Here is a 17,818-nt window from a genome sequence, read left to right on the forward strand (position 1 = left end):
TTAGATTTAAATCATTTAAATACATGCAAATTTTTATTAGTTTATATAATATTTAGAAAAATAGTATATAATAAAAACGATTTTATTATAAAAATCTTGAAAAGTATTAAAATTTATATTTTATACAAAACTTAAGAAAATTAACAGAATTAGCTTTTGAAAAAATGACAGGATATGATTTTGGCGCGCGCGCAAAAGTAAACAATGAACTGTATGCTTCTATATAATAGAAGTGGCAACAGTGTAGAGGTCCGATCCATGTGACAGAGAAGGAACGTGACAAAAGGTGGCAGAGGGTGACGCCGCCGAGATCGGAGTGAGTGTTTGCCCGGGCGAGCCGGGTGTCGGGTGTGCTGTGTACGATTGTCGCGATATTCGTCCGTTCTGGCGTCCACCGGAAGGTAAGCCTGCACGTAAAAGATATCGGCTGACTCCAAGATCTTAATTTAATACCTTCTTCATAATGGTATCGAAGAAAACTTGAGAAAATTGCGAAAAAAGTGCACCAACTAACGAGTAATATACAGCAGCTCGACACTTCTCTTACACGCCCAGCGGAGTGCTGCGTCACATGGGCTGCGTTCATTGGTCGATACAGCCAGGTGACGTCATGAACCGCGCTTTGATTGGTCTATACCTCGGACCCCAGACACGTGAATCGTGGCCAAGCAAGCATGGCTGTTGATGCGCAGTGGTTAGCACTTGTAAAATGTTTCTGCCACGCGCTAGATCGATCAGGTTATAACCGTCGTATATTATAAAACGTTGTGAGATCGTCCGCTGTTAAAAAATTTACGAGTGCCTCGTGATTTTCCGTATGTGTCGCATGTTTGACAGCAATAATATCGCAAAAATTCTTGCAAGAAATTGATTTCTACCGTGAAAGTGGGTTCCAGCGTGTTTCCATTGTGACCGGAATACAGTCGTGGCATACCTGTAAGTTTCTGATTACTTTCCATGCGTTTCTGGCGTTACCACGCCCGTTTAAAAGTCTCTACGGAACATTATCTCGTCAGAACTATCGCCTATTTAATTAACATGTGTATAGGTAGTTGCGTGGCGTGTTTTCCGTGCCATAATAGACCTAGCCAATCGCACGGTACTTCAACTCATGACGTCACATTATCGCAAACTCCTATTGGCCAACGATGCGTGCGTCGCCCGTCTAACGTGTGTGTCGCTTTGTCAGTTTAAGGAGCTCGTTTGGTATACTGCACGCTTCTTGACTTTTCGTACTCTTCCAGACAGCCTCTCTTTTATCAACTTGATACAGTGCATCGCTCTTTTTTTCTATTTTTGTATGATTGTAGCTATTATATAATGCAATTGTATTCATTTGTGATCATGGTATGCTTTCGCGATTATACTGCCCGGGATATATCTACTTTTCAAATCAGCGGCAGAACCTCGTTTCTCTATTTCGCCTTTCCCGCCTCTGTCTCGTGAATCTTTTTTCTTCGTTCACTGATTTCTCAGACTGCGCAGCCAACATATCTATATACTGTATTCGTATTCGCGAATACAGCTCTTGCGCGTATCAACGCCACGTAATGACTCTCGTTTCTGCTTTCGATGCTATATATTTGACAAGAACAAACTAATGTAACTTGTCAAATTATGAAGCGCTTTCTGAAACAAATGTATTTTTCATTTTTATAGTGAAGATTAGTATAATTTTAGTGTTAGTAAATATTACAACATTGTTGAAACGTTGCAAAAGTGTAAAGTGTATATAGTTATTATTTCAATTTAATAATATTTTGAAGTTTTTTACAATAGTTTTTAATAATTTATAAGTTTACATATTTATAAGATTTCTAATTTATTTCATTAACATTTATTTTTTTAATTTATGATAAATATTTATGATAAATAGCACTAAAAATGCATAAATATTACAATTTATCAATTATTTATATTGACTAATTTTCAAATTTTGATACAAAAATTTTATATTATCATAATATATTCAAAATATGTAGTTAAAATTTTTCTTATTTGTATTTACTATATTATATCATTTATTTGATATTTTCGAAAAATAAAAAATAATTTTTATATATTTATTTTTACGATCTGTTTTCAAATTATAGATAATGAGATACATAATATTTAGCATTTCTACATCTTATTTTTTTTTTTTTTTTTTGACTGTTAGATTGTTTCCAGTGATTGGAACTCAAGATGCGTGCTAATGCTCTGCGCTCCAGGAAAGCGCGCATTGCGCTTGCGCATTTCCTCCGTGTGGTATTACGAAGACGGTACGTGGGAGGGGATAAAGCTTCCCGCGCGACTGCGTTACGTCACGCGTACGTCACGTGACGTGTACTCAGACACCGGTCGTGTCCGTTCTGTCTGCAACTCCATTCGAATAATATTGTCGAACAACATAGTCTTATATATTAAATAGTCAAAAATAAATAATCATGTAATTAAACAATTTGAAGCTGTTTATTTACAAATTAAATGAAGAGGTGACACATGTGATTTTTTCATTGTAATATTGGTTTGCACTTTTTTTGACATTGATTAATCTTATATTGTCTAATTAATCGTTTTTTTTTTTTTCTTTTTTTTCTCGGTGTATTATACTAATTACCGAATAAAAACGATGAATGTGAATATTTATATTATTGTGATCTTTTCTCTATTATTCCAAGATCGACAAATTAAGATTTGGTTACTATGTTCCCCTATTCTTTCCTTTATAATGTCACTGTAATCTGGTGCATTTTCAATATTTTATAAGATCATTCTTTTTTTCTTTTTGTGCGTAGATTGCCACCCGCGGCTGGCAGCAGCAGAAAAAGAGGAGAGTTGAGACACGAGAACGGGCTCTCGACTTCTTCGTCCTCGGCAGCCGGCGACGGGAATCGACGGTCCGATCACAGAGTCTCAATCTCCCGAAGGATCTTAAAGAGAAACAGAGCTCGTCGTGGAGCGAACCGGCAACGTCAGGATGAGCCTGGAAACGTTGCTGGAAGCAGCGCGGTTCGTCGAGCAGCAGGAGAAAAAGAGGGAGCGCCTCGCAAGCAGCTCTTCCTCCTCCTCCGATCATCCGCTTGCTGTAGCTCCCCACTCCAACCATCACAACTCCAACGAGCCACGTGGTGAGTACCACGCGCCACTTTTCGGCGACCGTTCACATATGAATATGTAGAATAGCTTAACGCACCAAGTTGCGTTCTCAAAATCTTCCATGAGCTTCATATTTATCTGATACAAGTAATATTAGTATAAAAATTATGCTTTTTCAAGAATAAGTTTCAATTAAAAAACACAATTTGAACAAAATATATGAATTATGAGAAATCTTAAAAATATTCGTTTATTTTGTTATATACATTTAAGATTTGATCGTTTTTAATTTCAATTTAGAGAATTTATAAATTATGAATTCAATAATTTTATCATTATGACAAATAATCACATAATTTGAAGCAGAATTTTCTTTGTGTCTAGTGTAAAAAAAATTATCAAAGAAATTCATATGCTTTTTATATATTGCACTATCACAACAATATTGTAAAAAATGATCAATATTTTTATTATAATAAAAAGAAATAATTGAAAAATAATTTCATATGAAATGAGAAACACTGCACTGTACATGCGAATAGCACGCGATGACCCACGCGTTCTCCGCCTCCAAATTAGGTATGATTTCCCTCGCAACAGTGATTCTCAGACACGTTGACGGCCTTTTATGCGTCACGCAGTGGAAAGTTCCGTAAAAAAATACTTTAAAATCTATGCGCGAATTTCTCTTACATTCTAATCAATTTAGTCAATCTATTTCTATAGATTGATGTTTAGATTTGATGTTTTCTCTTCTAACGAGCACAGTGATGCTTCAAAGAACATTGAAGATATGTTAGAGGTAGCTGGTTGATGCGATAATAATCGCAAAAGTGTCCGGTTGATCGCTCGAGGGATACCATTCTCGTATCCCTTTGATTCCCGCGTTTTCCCAGGTCAATGACTCAACCGGCCGATCCTGTAAAGCGAGTCTTAGCACACGCGAAAGAGTTCTTGACGGGCATGAAACGCGCGCTGACTGCACGCTACTATGCCATCGGTCTCTTTTTCTACGATTATATTAAGTTTGGCCAAGTCAAATGATTCATCGCAATAAAGTTTTGTGAAAAGATCGCGGAATCAGCTGACACAGTTGATTATAAAAGTTATATAATTATTGCTGAGATAAATTGAAGCAAATGTGTGTATGATTGTGTATGATATTACTGTAATAAAAGAATCCGGATTTCTAATCGAGATTATATTTTTCGTACGAACTTTTTTAATTTTTAAGATCGAAATTCAAAATTTACGAATGCAAATACATCATTCAAGTTCGATTTTTTGCGTATTTTTCTCATGTATCGAATTTATCGCATATTGATTAAATGTTATCTTGCGAGGACGTTAAAGTCGAAGGTTTTCGTGTTAATATCAATGCGTGAAAGTGTATCACGATTGACAAGTAGGCAGGCGAACTGTTTACAAGTTTCAAGGAGATAGAAGGTTGAAAAGTCAAGAGAAGGTAAAGGAAGAGATAGAAGATAGGGAGGGGATGAGAAGGCGAGCGATTTAGTGACCGTATGCATCGGTTTCCCCTCTAGTCGTCGATCTAATGTGAACCAGCCATCAGACGCGCATGTCTACTATATGTATATACAGAGAGGCCACTAGACACGTATAAAGGCAGAGGCACAACCAAAGAGTGGCGGAAGTTAGGCTTAGGTGGGAGCGCACGTAGAGAAGGGTACATGTTAACCTGTAGTGGGGAACCGCGGTGGAAATGTTATGCTATGAGGTTATACTGGCGAAGAGAGAGATGGGAAGTGATGGTGGATTAGAGAAGTGGGGATATCGCTTTTGGAGGGGTAACGATGGTGACCGTGGTGCTACGGTGACGATGGTAGGAACGAACCTGGATACGCTAAGGTATAGTGGGGAGTCAGACCCTCGGTCACTGACTCTAGAAACTACGACAGCTTTTGTGCTTCATTCACGAGCGCGCCACCTACTCGTGCACGGCAGTTTGTTTGCCAGCGAACGTCTTTTCTCTTTTCTTACCACTTTTATCTTTGCGTTTCTGCACTCATTTCCCTCTTTTTCACTTCACTTAGAATTTCACCATTTGTCTCTCTATCTTTCTCTTTCTTCTTTGGTTGCTATTTAATATATCGGTATCACCTTTTCTCTATCATCTCACTTGCGCGATACCTATGTGGCTTTTTCCATTGTTATCGCGCACGCATCTGATTTATCGCGCGGTTCGTTACGATCAACAACAATTCTCGAGCATGCAGTGATGGTGCGCACGCTGCTGCACACAGTATATAGGAGTACGCAGTGGACACAGGCCATCGATGGCGAAGGTGGGAGTAGGGTGTAACGCGGAGGGGATCGCGTAGGTAGCCACGCGAGATGCATTGTATACCCGCGGAAGGAAGGAAGGCAGGCATAAAAAAAATGCATGCGATACAGGTCAGATCGATCTTCTCGTTTCATACGTTCGTGCGCGTCGACGCACATCCAAATGAACGTGTCAAGTGTGTTGGCAAATGCAATTTAAATTTGCGTTATGAAAAGAACAGTTATTAGTATATCGTTATTGAATAAAATATGAATAAGGTTTATCTGATGATTTAAGAAAAATTCATTTGTGTAAAATTGAAAATCATTTTGAAGTATTTTATAGAAATAGAAATTTTTTATTAAAGAATGATGAAATTAGAAAAAGAGAAAAAATAGAAGTATGAACATATGTAATAATGACATGTTATTGCATCGGACTATTTTTCCCGTGGGTCATGATGAAACCTTAAAGGAAGGTGAATATACATATAGGAAGATCGATCCCTTGTTTTCACGGTCACGCCTCTATGCGCACGGTTGAAATGCGACAGGAGATGAGAAAAAGTACGTTTGATGATAAATCTCGGTTTTATTCTTGCGATGTGATTTTTTTCACAAGCGATATCACAAGCAAAAATTTTCCTCATTGGATAATTTAGTAATAAATCAGTTCAAACAAAATTTCTTGCAAAAATATGCGTGCAAATGATTTGTTAATAAAATGTCTGTTGTCTTTCCATAATATTTTTTCTTTATTGTACAATGAAATGTTTTCTTTTTTGAATCAAATGATTGATTTTCAAGTTAATATTATTTTATTTGATAATAAAATAGATTTATTTTCTATAAGAAAAGTTATGTGTGAAATTGATAAAAGTTAATAATTTAATTTTATAAATCAGAAGTGATTTATAAAATGAAAAACGAGTATTGGTCTTGCACACGAACTCGATCGTAATACGGATGATTTAAACATTGTAATTCGCTCCCTATCTCCGCGCATCCGGTCTGTTACCGCGTTGCGCGTGCTCACTGGCATGATGGTGCGTAATATAACAGGCAATGCGCGTTAAACGATAATTTAAGTCTGTCTATCGTGTACTTAAATAATGCTTTACAATTCAGGTTTACAACTTCATAGTATATTGCATCGAACTTGTATTTAGTACTTTGGCTATGCTAAAAGCGTAAATTTTTTAAAATCCATCCATGTAGTTGAATGTAATAGAATTATTTAATTTTTCTTTTTTTTAATATATATGTTTTTCAATCCTAATTTTAACAAAATAAGATTGATCAATGATTTTTTAAAGATTTTCAACATATAAATATAGATAGATTCCTCTTTCATATATATATATGATATTAAGATTGATATAGTACTGCTTAACTATTCCAGAATTCTAGGTGTGTGATCGACCACTACACCATTGCTAACCACTCCTACCGCACAGCATCAGTCAATGTGCATTGTATGCTGTTCTATAAACTGTTATAGAGGCGCTCGTAATCTATTGGTAGTTACATACTGTTGAGACTCACATTGACCAGATAAGCGTAGATTAGCCATGTATAAAAATGCGCACCATGAAGAAAAGAGAGTAAAGGACGAAAATATGAGAGGATTGCGAGATAGAAAAGTAGACAAAAAATATGAGAATAGTTTTTAGAAAAATTGGCAATCACATATTCATCACTGGAATACTATAAATGGGACGGAGACATTAATTCGATCACGAATCAAATATTGGAGCAAAACAAAGTAGGTTAGACTAGAAGAACGGGATAAATAAGGGCAGATAAAGCGGAGCAGAACGCAGCAGTGCACTGTGTCGACGAACGAGCACGCGGGCAAATGAGTTGCACGAATGCGCATGCGCTTTGTCCCCGGCAAACCCCCACCATACGTGTCCGGCCGCGTGGCGTCCTGATCAATTGCGACGTTGCCGAGTCTTCGGCTGACCCGGTGAAAGACGGAGGAAGAGAGATAAAGCGAGACGGTGCTCCCTGGCGTTTTCATTTCTCCCCACCACTCAACTTATCGTTACCGCTCACCCTGCCGACCTAGGGGAATATCCTTGCCCGTCCCTACTGTCGTAGCACGTGGAGACGCGCCTCTTTCAATTTTTCATACCTTATCGACCTGTGGATTCAACCGTCCATATGCCGCGGCAAGATGCCGTTTAAGAAAATCTAGGAATGAATCAGGAATAGAAAATGCGATGAAGGTACAATGGAATGATGTATAGCATTTATTTGCTTTGCACTAGTAGCTATTATTTTTCTATTCGTTATATGCTGTTACATTTATCGTAATATTGCGTGTAGAGAATAGGAAAGGAAGTAATATTGAAAAATAAAATTAAACATTTAAGTCTTTGGAAATTTTATTTAATAATTTAATTACTAGGGGAATTTATTTAAAAATTTTATAACAAAAATTCTGTTAACTTTTTTCCCTTTTTTGAAAGATTAAAATTATAATAATTTTTTTCATTATTCATATTTTTCAGGTGCCAAATTAAAAAGGGAACGTACAGAACAAGATGATTTATTTTGCGAAGAAAAGATGCTTATTATCGACGGTAAGTGTCAATAAAAAAATTTTAAATTTCGTATATATGTATTTTTGCATAAAATAATAATATGAAATGACACGAATTTACGATGATTTAGCGCAATCGGTCGCGTATTCTTATAGTCGAGAAGATCTTATTTAATTTTTAACTTTTATAAAATTCATATAATAAAGTTTTTTTGCGCTACTTTGAATCGTACATATATCCACGGTGCGCACAAATAAGTCGCGTACACCGTTTTAACTAACCAATCGATTGTCCTTCCTGTTACGGTGATCATGCATAATTCACTGAGTTCGAGTAGTTCCACACAGTTGCCTTCGATTCCTAACCTGTCGATCAACGAGGATCCAGTTTCTCTACGTGACGAGGCACCGTGTCTGTCGTTCTTTAAAATCAACCATTGCGGTGCCAACGAACACGGAAAAACACGGTGACGGTTACTGAACAGAGATAAAGGAGCTTGCATACGAGGAATACAGCTACGAAGTCAAATGATTCAATCAAAATGTCGTTAACTCTCTCCATCCTTTTTTATATTTACAACTTTTTTTTTAAGTCATCGAATGTATAATTTGTCGATCTAACGATTTTCTTTCGCTCCGATTACGTTTCGAAACGCACACGCGACTTCGCGGCGACCGTTTCAAGTTTCAACACGTCGCGGGATGTAAGTATAATATATACATATATTGAAGAGGGAGACAGATCGAGATAGACTGCGTGCCCTCGGGCGACAAGGACAGAGTGTCGCGGGTGACTGGAGGCAGTTCTCGTGCGAACGGAGATGTCACGGAAAGCGGTAGCGGAGGACCGAGAGGAGATTGGTCGGCGTCGCTGCCGCCGTCGCCACTGGCGGCGTGCACGGGTCGGCGAGGTGGGGTAAGGGAATAGGGGATCGTCATCCTCAGGTTGGAGGCGGTGGCACTTACGTTTAGACTTCAGTCGGCACCCGCGACTCACGCGGTTATGAGTTTCCTTCGTTTATCGATTTATCCACGCAATCGTCCGATCGGTACAAGTGATCATCAATCATTATTTCGTCCGATCAGTACACATTTATACGTCTTACTTATCGACTGATGATCGATTTACAAAATCATTCGATGACTACAACGCGACATCGATTGATATGTTATAGTTTTTTCTATTTCACTTGAAGAATATATCGTACAATATCGATTCGATTTGTGAAGTCGTATATACAAGAAGTTAGACCGTCTGTTAGATACGCAAAAAGGTCGCTGGTCGAGGTTGCAGGCACACCGATATTCAAGACGCAGCATTATCATTTACAATTACACAAGTCCGTCGAATGAGAAAACCACGTTGCGATTTAGGATAGTGTCATATATGATCTACAATTTTATAAATTTTTGTTAAACGTTATCTCGAAAAATTGTCCCCGAAGATAAATCACAAAATTTATTTTATTATCACGATATTGCCTCGAAGATATTGAGACCCGTATGATCGATCAATAGAATTGAAGACTATATCCATTTCATGACATTTAAATTTCATAAATGCGAATCTTCAGAACGTTTAAAAGGATTTCCATATTGGAATTGTGCATGTCAAGTTTCGAATGTATCGAGATCGAACGTACAAGAGGACTTGTCAGAAGCAACACCACGCACAAAGTATCGGGAGTGTTTCGAAAGTTCTAATTTTTTCCTGCCGGTATAAACAGCGACATCGTCGTGTTCACTTGTCGTAACCGTTTCCCCTCTCTGTGTGAAACTGTGACGCAGCCCTCTCTCCTTTCCACGCGCTTCGCATTCCCGGTCGTTTCCACTTCTTTTCGACGGACCACTTGGTTCGACGTGTCCTGGACGACAATTTTATCGGTCATCGAAAGGCTATGCGTCCACAACGATTCGACCGTCAGCCAACGACGTCTTTATCTACCTCGTGCACACGAATAATGCTAACGTTTCTTGAGTTTTTTGACGAGAAGACGCGTGTCCCTTAAGGAGAAGCTCAACGACGTGTAATAATCGTGTGCATACCGATCGAAGTTCCTATTGAAGAAAGTTCCCAAGTCCTTTATATTGGAAAACTATCGTTATAATTACGCCATACTGTACGATATTTCTTTTCGTTCGATCGTCACACACGATATCTAGTTTCTTGGTTATAAGCAAACGAGAAGATATCGAATAGAAGGAAACACGATCTTGCCATTGTCCCGATCGCAAATTCATGGCTTTTTATGAAATATCATCAACAATCTGGAATTATAGAGTAGAAGATTACCGAAGAGAATAGCAAATGAATATAGAAATTGTTCTTTAGATGTGTTGAGAAAGGACTTGGAAAAAGAAAAAGAAATAATATTGAGTGTGTGAAAGAATATCGGTAGATCTGTATATCTGTAACGGCTAGTACAAGCGTGTGCTCGTTTTTTTCTTCCTTTTCTTCTTTTTCCGTTTCCTCGACGCGTGTTCGTACGACAGAGAGCAACGTGTGTGTGATCGCGAGTGATCGTCAAGAACATGGGAGTTCTGTTGGTATCGGATGGCACAGCGGCGGTTCAACCTCGTATGAATTTGAACACTGTTAAAGCTGCGGGAGCGCAGCGTGCGATCGACGTTGGTAACGAGACGAATAACAATGTAAACGGCCTGAGAGACGCGAATAGTCCGATGCCGACGCAGGTCGTCGGTATAATCAACGTGGTCAACGACGAGCCGGTGCGCAGCTGGATGCCACCTCCACCTAAGAAAAAATGGATACGGCATTATCTGCTCGGTGAGCCAATCTTTTTCTATGATTTTCTTCCTGTGTTTTTCATCTCGGTTTGAACGCCTCGGATTTTCAGTTTTTATGAAATGTCGTTCGTATAAAGATTAATATATATTATCTATTTAGATACGAGTGGTATCGGAATGATTATGATTGTATGAAGAGTATCAATTTACACATACTGTTAGATAGTTTCAGTAAGTAAAATATTAAGTGAAGAATATTCTGTAGTCGTCGTATGGATTTTATTTATAAGGAAATGAAAAATATATATGTCACTGATCGAGTGGTTTTTTTTTTTATTTTTATTTCAAAAAATTTGTTATGGAATAATTCAATATTATTAATTTCTAATATCTTAAATTGTACGACTATCGTTTGATATAATTGTTAAATCTATTCTGCAAAGTATTATTATTGAATAAAAATAATAAGAGAAAAAAAAAAGCGTTGTTATGCTATCAAAAATTGACATTTTTCGATTCATCGAATATTATTAGAAGAATAAAAAAAGAAAGTAAATTATTTGTGCTTCAAAACGAAATTCAGTTTAATTGTAGACAACGATATTTGTTTGATAGAATAATAAAGAAGCTCTCCTTAAAATGAAAAAGGAACTATGATCAGTCCTGAAAGTTTCCCGCGTTTGAATTGGCGATTTGAAATTAATCCAGGGGATGGAGTTTGTAGAAATTTTGTTGAATTGTAACGATAATCAAACAGATGTCCGACGAAATAAAAATTATAATTAATAAATTACAATTATTTTTACGAAATATATATTTCATCCTTTATTTTCACAAATAATTGTAATTCATTATAAATTCCATCTTATACGAATGATCCATTTCTCGGAACAATATTCTCAGATGATTACTCGAGAGTTAAAATTCAATATTATCAATGTTTCTAATGTTAATTTTATATTTTCATTATATTTTTCATTTAATTATCTGAATTCATACGGAACGATCGAACAGTTTGCATCCATAATACTTCAACATTGAAAACGCGATAAAACTTCGATCCGACGATAACCGTGTTTCAAACGTCTTTTATCGATCAATTACTTGGGCAAATATCCTGTAATTGGAGAATGTCGTGCAGATAATGAACAGAAAGGGAAACTCGTGATTTACGCAATTAAACATGTGCTGGCTAGTTACAGAGGAACTTGATTTTTACATCACGTTTCCGTGTTTATGGATGAATGAACGTGATAAAAGAAGCTCATTAAATGACGATCGTGTGATAATTTACAAATTTCTTTTTTTGTGACCAGTCTTGAAGAATTAATGGAATAGAAATTACTATAAGAACTAACTTTGATTTTTCTTACCTTATTTCAATTTGTCTTTTTTCTATTAACTCTCTATTCTTTTTTTCTCTCTCTTTTTAATACGTAATCAAACAAATCTTTTTTACATATATCATTTATTAATTACATTTATTAATGAATGGAAAAAAAGAGATGCATTGTTGCACATACTTCTTTCCTGCAATTTAATTGAAATCAAAGCTTTCGATATTTTAATCTATTTTATAAAATTTTTGAAAAATTTAGCAAAATTTATTAAACTTCCATATTATTTTAATTATATCTTCACCGAGATACACGGATGTTCGATCGAGAAGGGGAAGATTTGAAAAATTAAAAAAAAATATTTATTTAAAAAAAATATCAACACAGTATTCCACAGTACAAAGGATAAAAGATTTCCGTTCGCGATTTCAATTCGCACATTCGATCCGCTCGTTCGATTTGCAAAATTGCTACGGTGTGCACGGGTGTGCTTCTAATTTTAAAGCCGGCTCGGTTTGGCGTGACATCAAGGCAATTATACGCGTGTGCATTCGGCACACACCGTGCGTTACCGGTCCCCTCGCGATACCACCGATTTCCTATTCCATCTTGCCCACGAGTGTCCGCTTTACTCCTAGTCGTTATCTCGCCGGCACGTGGTCGCTCGCGACGCCGTATCGCGGCCGTGACACTGCACTTAACCATCAACTAGCAGTCGTAACAATTCCCTGCGGTTACAGTTTTCAACGGTGGCGGCAAGAGCGCGACGAGCAACCGGGCAGACCCGCTCATGGCGAAATATATATCGCGCTTTTTTATCGATCACATCATCACGACCGTATTTATATGTACGCGTTTACATTACGCGATGTCGTTCATTTGTACACGCGTCCAATCGATGTAATATATACGCGATTAATATTTTTAGTAGAATATGATCCAGAAGTGGGCTATTGAAGAGTGGGATGTTCTTCCTTATCGACGTCACTCAACGATAGAGAATATTATGAAATATTATGAAATTCTCATAGTATTCGTGAAAACGAATCTTTAAATATCGTTTGAGAAACTCGAATCTAAAGTATAACCTTTCTGTATGTGTGTTGATACTTGTCGAAAAAATATAATTCCAATTAAATACGATAAGATTTTTATCAGAGATTTCGGTGCTAGTGACATTAGCCTAGTGTTTTTCCAGAACGGCTTTTGATTGGTGATTTTTTGAACTTGGTTTATTTTACTACTTTTTTGAAATCTTTAAGTTATTTTTATAATCTGTACGACTGCAGAATTTCCTACGTTTAATTCTCTTATCTACGCTTACGCGATTTAATAAAATTTTATTTCGTTTGATGTAATATGATAATATAAAATATCCTACGACCTACTATCTAGGGAAAAAATGGCTCCATATTAAAAAATTTAACATTAAATTAACAGTCTATAATATATAATCCAGGATTTCGTTGTGGTTTTTACGAGGATATTCGATTAGGATAGATAATTCTAGGTGACTTTTTTTTATTGGCAACGCAATTGAAGCTGCTCCCGTTAGAAAAGGTTTCGTTTAACGAAAGACACCGTTAAAAGGAGCCATGTCTTTTTTTCTTGAGCATCGAGGATGCTTCGACTTTAAAGTGGTTACGCACGCACAGCCTATAAATATTCTTTAGCTGGACGTTGGGTTCTCGCGTTACAGCAGGACCACTGATTGAGCTAGCAGGGATAGATTGGCTAAAACTTTAAATACGATTGATTCTGACCGTGAACCCATCGATTTGGAAGTTCACTTTTGTAAGAAAATTTTCTTCAGAGATCGATCTCGTTCTTGTATCGAAATATTCGCGATAAAATTTATTAAAAGGAACGGTAATTGGGAAAAATCTTGATTGTTTATAAATTATTAAAACTGGGAATTATTGAAAAATATAATTACTTTTTTTTTTTTATTTTTTCACTATTTAAATAGAAGAAATTAATTTTCCACTCGTTTTCGATTCGAAAACGAAACGAATCTCTGGATATTCAATCGGTCCAGAAGGATTTCGTCAGTCGAAACGTCGCATCGTATTATCACGTGAAGTGGACTTCACTTTTGATGTCGGACGTAAATAGGCGTGTTTACATTTACATCTAGTTACTTTGACCTCGAACCGTAAAGGCTGATTTCATGCCGATTTCGCAGATAAAAGAACAGTCACGTTCTTTCGTCTCTGACCATTTTAGCTCATCGCGGGGAATTACCATTCGAACGTCCGTCTAGACGGGCAGGCTCGTCTCTATAGTCTTTAATCTTAGCCTGCAGTTCCTCTCTTCCAAAGGATTTTGTTGGAAGATATGCTCAATAAGAGCCATTCGTGGTTTCAATATCTGTGAAAATATCGATTATTAAGATTCAAGCCTTCTTTATTTCTTTATATTGTTCCTTCTTTTTCTCAATATTTCCTCTCCTTTCCTCCCCCGATTTCTTTGCGAATTTGTTTCATAAATAAAATAAATTACAATTTTAAATGTAATTTTATAAATTTTATTTATTATTCAATTATGAAAATTTTTCCCGTTTGCAATTTTACATATATATATATATATATATAAGAGAGACTGTATCGTAGAAGGGGATAATGATTATTTATTGGGAATAAATTTTAAATAATCATTCCTCTTTCTTATTATAATAATTCTACATACACAATAAACGTATCTATCCATATTATCAAACATCATTAAATGATTTGGATATACAATTGTTCCCTTGAAAGTTTATTTACAATTTAAAGGTTGAAATTATGTTTATAATTTTATGGAGAAGTTTGAGAAGCGCGTGCGTACGAATATATCAATACATTCTTTCTTTTCAGGAACCGTAAAAAGAAACTTTTTGCATTGTAAGGGCTCACATTGGCTGAATAATTCAATCCACGATCGACAAACGCAATTTTCTTACTTCCACACGATGAATAAATAATATTTAATTCAATAAAACATGTGTAACCGGTCTAATGGATAAGGGAAAGGCTTTCTCCATTTTTACTGTGCGTATAACTTGAAAATTCGAAATTCTTCAGATATTCTTAATAGCTTCTCTTCAAGTACAAACTTTTTTTACTACCGTTTTCTTTTTATAGTTCTCCTTAGTAACAAGCTTCTCCGAGTTATACTAGGTGATTCAGTCGATGTAAAGTTCGTCTCGTTTACGCGATTCCAGGATAAAAAGAAAAAAATGTATCTGGTTATTTAACAAATAGCTCTTGGCAATTAATTTCAATATTTTTATATAATTCATTGTCACGTTTAATATGTGTGGATAAACACATAATATGTGTGGATTTGGAAAATTTTTCACGAAGCGAAACGAAAGGAGAACGTTGTTTGATAAATTTTTTTTCCTTTTTTTTTTTTTTTTTTTTTCGAATACGATTTTATTTGAACAATTTTGTTTGAGTTTCGTCTTACAATTTCTGGATAAAATTCGAAAGAACAGACATTTGCTTTTATCTTGTAACAAAAAAAAAAAAAAAAAAAAAAAGAAAGAAAGAAAGAAAAAAATGAGAGAGATAAATGTTTGAAATAAAGGCAGCAGGCAGATACGAGTGAAGATAGAATGCAAAATTTGGTGGAAAGATTTAACCTGTCGAACCTTGCGTCAACCTTCTTACGCAAGACCAGACTTCCTGTCCCTGTTTACAGAAATTTATCACGCGAAGTAGGCCATTCGATAAAGGCCGACGTATAATCACAAAATTATATTCAATATTGGTAATAACATATTGCAACAATGCTCCACATTATAATTTCTACGAAGATGGAGAAATTTAAATTAGAAAAAAAAATTCTTAGATTAATTCAAATTAAAGATTATACTTACACATATTATAAAGACCGAATCATTTTTGCCATAATGCAAATTTTATAAATTTACGCCTCGATCTTTTTCACATCTTCTCTTTCGAATATATTATTTCGATTTCTTAGAAAATATTTTGATAATAAAAAATTTTATATATATAATTTTAACGAAAAATTAAATACCGATACAATAACAAATAATAAGAAATATTATTGCGATGATTTTTATCGCTGGCCAGTGCGGCGGCAAGAAACTCTCGTTTCTTAGAGATCGCGTAGTCGCGTTTCAAGGCACGTTTTAACGTTATTCGTCGAAGGCGGCGTTGCAGGCGTGCACCGAGGTATATCGCGTGGTTGCTTTCTTGCTTCTTGTTCTCGTGGTACGTACACGCCGTCTTTAAGCCCGGAATAGATTTAGGAAGCGTCGAGCTATGCGACGAACCTTTGCCAAGTCTCTTGGTACATGAATGAGTTAGTTGCATGTGCGTACACGTGCTGCGCTAATTTATAGCATCGCGACGAATGGAGCCGGCCCTTCGAGCACGAGAACTGCGAGATCCTATAGGATCGTTGTAGCGAAACGTTTCGATCGTTCGCGAGCCACGATTTTACGTATTCTTTTTTTCCAAATTATTAATCCAAATATTAAATATTATCATAAACAGACTCCCTTTAATTTATTAATTTTACCGATAGAATAGAATTAGACTTTTTCCATAAGGGAAAAAAAAAATTATTAATAATATCGTGTATACTCTTCGAGCATAATAAACGACATTTTGAAGCAACTTAATATCAATGATTAAGAGATAGAATACATAAGAGGCAGCTGCTCGTGCACGCATCGAAGCCATCGCCACTCCAGAAAGTATCCGCTAATCTTAGGCGAGGAAACGTGGTCATTCAGGTTCGGGTGGAATAGAATAGAACGGGGAGAGAACGCGAGGAATTGCTGTGCCTCCTGTGTGAATGCTGTCCAGAATGAAAGTTGATCGGCTCGCCAATTACCCCCCTTAGATCTTTTGTCCCTTCGAAAAGGTATTTACCTGAGAATTTGTCCGCGGCTAACCGTGCCCATCATTGCGGCGCCAACCGAAAGAAATCTTCCTCCCTTACGACTTTAAACCCCACCATTTTGGGATGATTTATAGATACCTAAGCGATACCATTGTTCCATACCTTTCTTCGGCGAATTATTTTTAACAAGATTTCGCACACCTAATCCCCCTTTCCTACCTGCACGCACGCGGTGAAAAAGCTCCGTTTGCAAAATTTTATATTTACCTGCATCGCAACGTATAAACGCGATTGGAAATTTATATATTTTCTTTTTTTTTTTTTTTTTTTCACCTTCTCAGACAAAGATATTTTTCCTATTTCAGAAATATCAAACGATCTTGAGGAAAGAGTTGATTTTATTCTTTTCCAGAGGAGGAGCCGCTGGAAAATAATAGGACGAATGGAAATCACACGGCGAGTTCTCGAGGTAGCCCCGTGATCTCAAGCACGCGAGTAACGCCACCCTCGGCGAGCGCGAACTCGGCTCATCTGACCGCCCTGCACTCCGCGTCGCACCACCACCTATCCCATCACCAGCAGCAGCAGCAACAGCCGGCGCAGCAGCAGCAGCAACAGCAGCAACATCACCATCACCATCACCATCACAATAATCACAACAGTACCCATAATCCTTACGTGGAAAATCATAATTCGAATCACGCGCAACAGAATGCTGGCAATCTCGTCGTCGACGTTGAACCGAGCCACGACAATAAGAAACATCGGAATGGGTAAGAATGTTGGAATTATTTTTTATTAACGCTTTCTCCTCACCATTCTTGTAATCGATTCGATGTAGTAGTCGCTTAAGTAGTCGCTCGTTCATCTGCGAACTTAGAATGAATAAGTCGTTATCCAGGTAAAGATAATATAGGATAATGCGTAATTTGGATTTCAACCTTTTAAGCTTTGAACCTTT

The 17,818-nt window shown here is 36.7% G+C and overlaps 1 protein-coding gene and 3 long non-coding RNA genes across 8 annotated transcripts in view; 1 reads left to right on the plus strand and 3 right to left on the minus strand.

Annotated features, from left to right (window-relative positions):
• On the minus strand, window positions 1-1,094 carry LOC147656716 (uncharacterized). The gene is made up of 3 exons (XR_015293620.1): window positions 879-1,094; window positions 515-780; window positions 1-407 (listed from the first exon to the last, which is right to left on the minus strand). It is a non-coding gene; the product is annotated as an uncharacterized LOC147656716 (long non-coding RNA).
• LOC105737213 (uncharacterized) overlaps window positions 274-17,818 on the plus strand; it is a 30,284-nt gene continuing 12,739 nt past the window's right edge. Inside the window, exons 1-5 of one of the 5 annotated variants that reach the window (XM_086913171.1) lie at window positions 274-401; window positions 2,778-3,110; window positions 7,878-7,949; window positions 10,512-10,697; window positions 17,270-17,630. In XM_086913171.1, coding sequence (XP_086769297.1) covers window positions 2,960-3,110; window positions 7,878-7,949; window positions 10,512-10,697; window positions 17,270-17,630 — 770 coding nt within the window. In that variant the 5' untranslated portion in view covers window positions 274-401; window positions 2,778-2,959. Of the gene's footprint in view, window positions 402-465; window positions 937-2,777; window positions 3,111-7,498; window positions 7,593-7,877; window positions 7,950-8,887; window positions 10,698-17,269; window positions 17,631-17,818 lie in introns of those variants that run through there. The other 4 variants (XM_086913168.1, XM_086913169.1, XM_086913170.1 and 1 more) reach the window with 4 other exon arrangements.
• LOC147656717 (uncharacterized) lies at window positions 2,433-5,347 on the minus strand. Its single transcript, XR_015293621.1, has 2 exons — window positions 5,080-5,347; window positions 2,433-3,216 (listed from the first exon to the last, which is right to left on the minus strand). It is a non-coding gene; the product is annotated as an uncharacterized LOC147656717 (long non-coding RNA).
• Window positions 13,911-16,211, minus strand: LOC147656718 (uncharacterized). Its single transcript, XR_015293622.1, has 2 exons — window positions 15,860-16,211; window positions 13,911-14,364 (listed from the first exon to the last, which is right to left on the minus strand). It is a non-coding gene; the product is annotated as an uncharacterized LOC147656718 (long non-coding RNA).

Source organism: Apis florea, unplaced genomic scaffold (genome assembly GCF_048593485.1).
Source record: "Apis florea isolate Af1SG1 unplaced genomic scaffold, ASM4859348v1 contig_3496_pilon, whole genome shotgun sequence".
Lineage (NCBI taxonomy): Eukaryota > Metazoa > Arthropoda > Insecta > Hymenoptera > Apidae > Apis > Apis florea.